The sequence below is a fragment of the Penaeus chinensis genome, chromosome 7 (assembly GCF_019202785.1).
Source record: "Penaeus chinensis breed Huanghai No. 1 chromosome 7, ASM1920278v2, whole genome shotgun sequence".
Classification (NCBI taxonomy): domain Eukaryota; kingdom Metazoa; phylum Arthropoda; class Malacostraca; order Decapoda; family Penaeidae; genus Penaeus; species Penaeus chinensis.
In genome coordinates, this window is record NC_061825.1 from 45,101,077 (window position 1) to 45,108,576 (window position 7,500).

A 7,500-nucleotide genomic window follows, 5' to 3' on the forward strand; every position below is an offset into this window, starting at 1 on the left:
AAAGTATTAATATAGTGATAATATTTATGATAATGATAACAGTAATGGCAATGATAATAATGACAATAATTATCATTAGTAGTAGTAGTAGTACCCTTATCATTATCATTATCATTATCATCATCATCATCATTATCATTATCATTATTATTATTAACTATTTCTATTATTATTATTATAATTATTATTATTATCATTATTATTATCATAATGATTATTTCTATCCTTATTATTATTATTATTATCGTTATTAATATTGTTATAATCATTATCATTATTATTGTCATTATCATTGTTATTATTATCATAACGAGTATCATAATAACAATAACAATAAGTGATGATTGTGATCATAACTATCATTATTATCATCATTTTTATAATTGTTGTTATTACTAATGTTATTAATATCATCAAAATGTTAACAGTAATGGTAGTAATGACGACAATAAAGTTCATAATACTGACAATCATGATATAATGATAATCATGATAGCAATAGTAATATTGATTATGACCTAATAATGGTGATAATAATAATGATAATAAGAGTAATAATAATAATAACAATAATAATAATAATGATAATGATAATAACTGTAATAATAATGATAGCAATAATAATAATGTAAATATCAATGATGATAATAATAAAAGTACTATTAGTAATAATAATAATGATGATTATTATTATTATTATGATAATAAAAATAATGTTAATAATAGTAATAATAATAACAATAATATTAATGATGATAATAATAACAACAATAATAATGATAATAATAATAATAGTAATGATAATTATTACCATTATTATTATTACTACCATTATCATTATTATTATTATTATTATTATTATTATTATTATTATTATTATAATCATCATCATAATGATGATGATGATGATGATGATGATGATAATGATAATAAAAATGATGATGTTGATGAGGAGGAGGAGAAGGAGGAGGATAATAATTATAATAATGATAATGATGATGCTAATAATAATAATAATAATAATAATAATAATAATAATAATAATAATAACAATAATAATAATAATAATAATAATAATAATAATAATGATAATGATAATGATGATGATAATGATTACAACACTGATAACGATAATAATATAAAAATGATAATGGTGATGAGATAAATTATAATGATAATAATATAATCTGAAGAATTATATTATTATTCATAACAATGATAATAATATTGATAATGATAATGATAAAAGTAATGATAATAATGATAATGATGATGATAGTATTAATGATAATGATAATGATAATATAGTAATAGTAATAGTAATAGTAATAATAGTAATAGTAGTAATAAAGATAGTGATAATATAATGCTAATATATATGAAAATGATAATGATAATAATACAAATAATGATAATGATAATAATAATAATAATTATAATAATAATAATAATAATAATAATAATAATAGTAATAATAATGATGATGATAGTAATATCTATAATTGATAACAAGGATAACAATGATAATACTACTACTAATAATAATGATAATAATGATAATAATAATAATAATAACAACAATAATAATAATAATAATAATAATAATAATAATAATAATTCCATAAATTCCATAGCATTGATGATCATAATAATGATAATATTAATGATACTAATGATAATAATGATAATCATGATGATTATGATGATAATGATAATATCAGTTACAATAACAATGTGCATTTAGCATAATAATAGCAATAATGATAATAACAATAATTATTATAGTATTGATAATAGTAGAAGTAACAATGATATTAATGATACCGGTAATATTAATAATAACAATAATAATAATAATAAGGTTAATAATGATAAAAATAATAATAATTATAATAATAATAATGATAAAGATAATAATAATAATAATAATAATAATAATAATAATAATAATAATAATAATAATAATAATAATGACAATAATAACAATAATAATAATGATAATGACACAGATAATAATAACAATCATGATAACGAAAGTGGTAATGGTAATAATAATGATGATAAATATAACATAATAATAATGATAATATTAATAATAATAGTAGTAGTAGTAGTAAAAAATATCATAATAGTAAGAATGATGGTAATACTTATAATAATAATTATAGTAACAATAATAATATTTAAATAATATATATGATGATAATATGATAATAATGATGATAATACGATAATGATAATAATAATGAAGATAATAGAATAATGACAATAATAATGATGATGATAATAATAAGAGATCATGATAAAGTATTGATAATGATTACAACAATAACAATACTAGCAACCGTAATAACAACGAAACGACGGAAACACTGATCAAAAGTACCTCGTCATATGTTCCTCCTGTGCTGTCAAATAACACCTGTCAGCAGCGAGTGGGTCTGGCTCCTGGTTACCCCGGTGCTTGGCGTGTGGGAAGCCATGAATAGGGAATGAGATCGCTAACAGAAAAGGACACTTGGTTTCGCTTCAGACGTGCTGGGAGGCAGACATGAGACAGAGGAACGAGTGAAATGTGAGACGGTGTGTTTATTTGTGTGTATGGGGTGGGTGGATGTAGGTGCGTGTTGAGTTGATGGTGTGTGTGTGTGTGTGTGTATGTGTGTGACATGTAACTGCGTATTTGGATGCCCGACTCGGCTGTATGTAAGGCTGAGTGGATAAATATACCGTATGTGTATGCGTGACGAGGGAATATGTAGGCATGATACTGTCCTTGTATGATTATGATACGTTTACACTTCTCTGAGACTTCCTCTCTACGTACCAATATCCGCCTATATATGCTTGTATTTTTGTAGATACCTACAGCTATGTGAGTGTGCCAAAGCCTACGTCACATATTAATGTTCGCCGAGCTACCCACACGGTCAATAACCTTGTAACAGATCAATGGAAATCTAACATACATGCACGAAACTACTTTGTCTACTGTGGTTGGTACTGCTGAGTGTTGCTTGCTGATTCCTGAGTCTTCCTCTTTCATTTCATCAACTTTTTCTTCTTCATCGTCTTCTTCCTCTTCTTCTCTTTTCCTTCTAATTCTTCTTCTTCTTCATCTTCTTCTCCTTTCCTTCTAATTCTTCTTCTTCTTCTTCTCCTTCTTCTTTTTATTCCCCTCCTCTTTCTTCTTCTTTTTCTTCTCCTCCTTCTTTTTATTTTCGTCCTCTTTCTTCTTGGTAGGGAGGAAGGTTTGACTTCAGCGTTATATAACAAGAATGGTGTAATAGTAATGAAAATGGTTTTATCATTGATACAACTAATCTTATTGATATATCATCATCATAATTATAATCACTATCATTAGTATCATTAGCATCATTATTACTGCTATAATTATTATTATTGTTATTGTTATTGTTGTTATTATTATTATCATTATTATTATTATTATTATCATTATTATTATTGTTATTATTATTATTATTATTATTATTATTATTATCATTGTTGTTATTGTTATTGCTATCGTTGTTGTTATTATTATTATTATTATTATTATTATTGTTATCATTATTATTATTATTATTATTACTATTATTATTATTACTATTATTGTTTTTTATCACTACCATTACCATTGCTATTATTATCCCTATTATCATTATCATTCTTATCATTATTATTATTATTATCATTATTATCATTATCATTAATATTATAATTATTATTATTATCATCTTCATCATCACCATCAACATTATCATTATTACTACTATAATTATTTATTATTATTATTATTATTATTATTTATTATTATTATGATTATTATTATAATTGTTATTATTATCATTATTATTATTATTATTATCATTATCATTATTATCATTACCATTGCTATTATTATCATTATTGTTATTATTATTATTATTATTATTATTATTATTATTATTATTATTATTATCGTTGTTGTTGTAATGTAGTAATTATTATTGTAATTCATGTAATATCATTATCAATATCATCAATGTTATGTTTATCATTATTATTAATATTATTTTCATTACCGCCATCCTTATCATGATTAATATTATCATCAGTATCATTTTCATTAAAATTACCATTATTACCATGATCGTTATTGGTATTGCTGATGTTGGTTTTGTTGTTGTTGTTGTTGCTGTTGTTGTTGTTGTTGTTGTTGCTACAGTTACTAATTATGGTATCATTATCAATATCATTATCACCTCCATCCTCATCATCGCCCATATGCTTATCGGCTGCGCCATAATACTTATCATCATTATTTTTAGAATCATCTTATATTTCAACTTTATGATTGTTTATATTAGTATCACTAATATCAGTATCACTACCACCACGCCATAAACATCATCATACTTGTCATCCTCATTATAATCATCATTATTATTATACTCGACATTATAATCATTACACTTAATATCATTATCATAATACATACCACCATCATCAAAATACGAATCATCATCATTATGATCATACCATTCCCATCATAATACTAACCACCATCATCATCACATCATCATCATCATCCTCATTATTACAGTCATTAGCATCATCATCTTCATCATTATACTCTTCACCATCATAAAAGGGAACAGAAACAGCACCGTAGCTTATGTGGCTATGGCTGTCTGTCTGTCTGTCTGTCTATCTATCTGTCTGTCTGTCTCTCTCTCTTTCTCTCTCGCTCTCTCTCTCTCTCTCTCTCTCTCTCTCTCTCTCTCTCTCTCTCTCTCTCTCTCTCTCTCTCTCTCTCTCTCTCTCTCTTTCTCTCTCCCTCTCTCTCTCTCTCTCTCTCTCTCTCTTGGCACTGCGATAAGTCGGCCAATGTGTGGTTATGAAAGACGTCATTCTTTGCACCATTTGTTGCCCTTGTGCGCCGTGCAATGTGAGGAGGAGGAATAAACAAGCTTGTCCTTTCTATTTTTTCGGTTGCTCGCCTCTTAATTTCTAATTCACGGTTTTTCCCTCCGTTTTTATCCCTGTCTCTTTCTCTCTTTGACTCTCTGTCTGTCTGTATGTCTGTATGTATGTATGTATGTATGTATGTATGTATGTATGTATGTATGTATGTATGTATGTATGTATGTATGTATGTATGTATGTCTGCCTGTCTGTCTCTCTCTCTTTCTCTTTCTCTCTCTCTCTCTCTCTCTCTCTCTCTCTCTCTCTCTCTCTCTCTCTCTCTCTCTCTCTCTCTCTCTCTCCTTCTCTTCTCCGTCTTCCTTCTCACTCTGTTCCTTCTGTATCTATTTATGTAGCTCGCTCTATCTATCTATCTATCTATCTATCTATCTATACAATCCCTCCCCCTCTCCCTTTCCTGTTCTTCTCTTTTTTTATTTTATTCCATCCTTTCCATCTCTCTCTCCTTTTCACACTCCCCCAAGTTGAACCCACCCTTCTCTCCTTCATTCATCAAGTTATATCCCTTTTCTTCCCCATCACAGCCGCCCCACTTTCTTCCCTCTCCCTTCGTCAATCTAGGCCTTTCTTCCTCCCGCCCCCCCTCCCCACCCTTCTCCTTTTCACCCCCCCCCTCCACTCCCTCCTCCCCCCCCCCCCCTCCTTCCCGGGGCCCCGCCCAAACAGAGAGAACGGGACAAGGGAGTCGGCCATGCCTGCCGCCCGCCAGCTCTCTAGTATTGATCTGGTCGGTATTTTTCTTACGAAACAGAAATTAACTCTGCACAAACTGTCGCATTCCGGCTATATTGAAATTGTCTCAAAGGTGTTCTAATAAATGTTCCGCGGTTTATTTGGCTAATTTTGGAGAAAAACCTAAATAAACACAGCCTCTGGTCATGCGCACTCTACATATTAAGCGCACGTTTGCAATCGTTCTTCAGTAAAAACATATACGCCAGTTTTACGGGATAATTTTACAACGTTCGTCTGATACAGCAATTCGCATCAACAAACATTTAAATTGTTCGAGAGTAAAAGAGTGCGAGGTCATTAGTAATCGCCATGAGCCACCGGACGAACTTTCGCATCATGCACCCTTGGCGCTGCGGTCGACCCGGGTGCGCGCGCAGTTCAGGGTTGACGCCTGCGTCTCCACAGTCACTCCGCCATCTTTGCCAGGACAGTGACTGTTGCGGAAGCATGTGTATAGTTTTTGGATCGCGTTAAGAAAAGTGTGCAGTGTACTAGGACAAGCTGTTTGACGTTGTTATGCACGAGTGTTTTGCACATAGAGGTATGCTGTCCGAATCCTCTTTCCTGTAAGGGGCCATGAAAGAAGACCAGCGCCGAAATTCCATGGGCCTTCAGGGCAAAAGTCCCAACGATTGTTGACCATCGCATACGCAGTGCGTGTTCGTGATGGTGGACTTCAGCCTATGAGGGCGGGCGAAGCCGCTTTCAGGCTTAAAAGTCCTGATTGTTAACTGTGTTTGGTGTGTAGTTTAATATCACAACAACAAGCAAAGATGACGGCTGAGAAAAAGATTTGCTTTAGTATCTGCATCTGTCAGATGACAGCGATCCTGTCCGGTGTGGCGCTGCTCTATCTCGCCGTGATTGTCGTGATCCCGTCCAAGGATGAACTGGCCTTCAACTTCCACACGACACCCATAATGTGCACGACCATTACGGCGAAGGACATCTCGGCGAGCGGCAAGAAGCTGCAGTGCCACTGGTCCACCTGTTCGGAGTGGTGCCTCTCGAAGGGCTCGGGCACCTGCATGCAGATTCACGTCATGGTGAGAAACAACGGATCCAGGGTCAACTTCAGAGACTGTGTGGATATTTCGGACGAAAACTGCTCGGCCTTGGACGTGAACGCTACATTTGTCAAGTGGTGCAAGAAAGGCGAATGCCACGACCTGACAGGGATGTTCAACTGCACCAAAGACGACGACAACGGCTGTCGCGACATCACCCCGGCCTTCGTCTGCACCAACCGCAGGAAGTCCGTGAAATCCATCGAGTGCAACGAAGAGCAATGCAGCGAGCGGCTGGACGGCGTGTTCACCTGCAAGGATGGCAAGTGCCACCAGCTCAAGGATATCGTCAAGTACTGGCGCGACTGCGAGCGGAAGTGCACTAAACTGGAGATGCGTGAGCGGAACGTGATAATCTTCAGCCGCGAGAGGCTGGTGGCGACGGCGTGCTCGTCCATGGACTCGCCCGACAACAACACGATCGCGGAGGTGAGCGAATCGCAGGACTGGCGCGACAAGAAGACGGCCGTGTTCTTGTTCTGCACCTACATCGAGAAGGTGAATGGCAAGAAGACCTACGACCTGCTCACCTCCGACTGCTTCAACGCCACCATGGCCACGGCCGAGGAGTTCCAGCACATGCGAAGCTACATGGACCTCCTGGCGCTGCACCAGACCCTAGCCAACCGCTCGGAGTGGGTGATCGAACCCGAATCCACACTCCGCGTCATGAACAACACCCAACTCCGCATCAACTCCCAGGGTTGCGTGAACACCCTCAAGAAGG

The 7,500-nt window shown here is 33.4% G+C and overlaps 1 protein-coding gene across 4 annotated transcripts in view; it reads left to right on the forward strand.

Annotated features, from left to right (window-relative positions):
• The first annotated feature begins 6,003 nt into the window (after positions 1-6,003).
• Positions 6,004-7,500, forward strand: part of LOC125027033 — a 16,780-nt gene continuing 15,283 nt past the window's right edge. For 2 of the 4 annotated variants that reach the window (XM_047615669.1, XM_047615668.1), the window contains exon 1: positions 6,004-7,500. This exon is cut by the window's right edge and continues 326 nt beyond it. In XM_047615669.1, coding sequence (XP_047471625.1) covers positions 6,480-7,500 — 1,021 coding nt within the window. In that variant the 5' untranslated portion in view covers positions 6,004-6,479. The other 2 variants (XM_047615666.1, XM_047615667.1) reach the window with 2 other exon arrangements.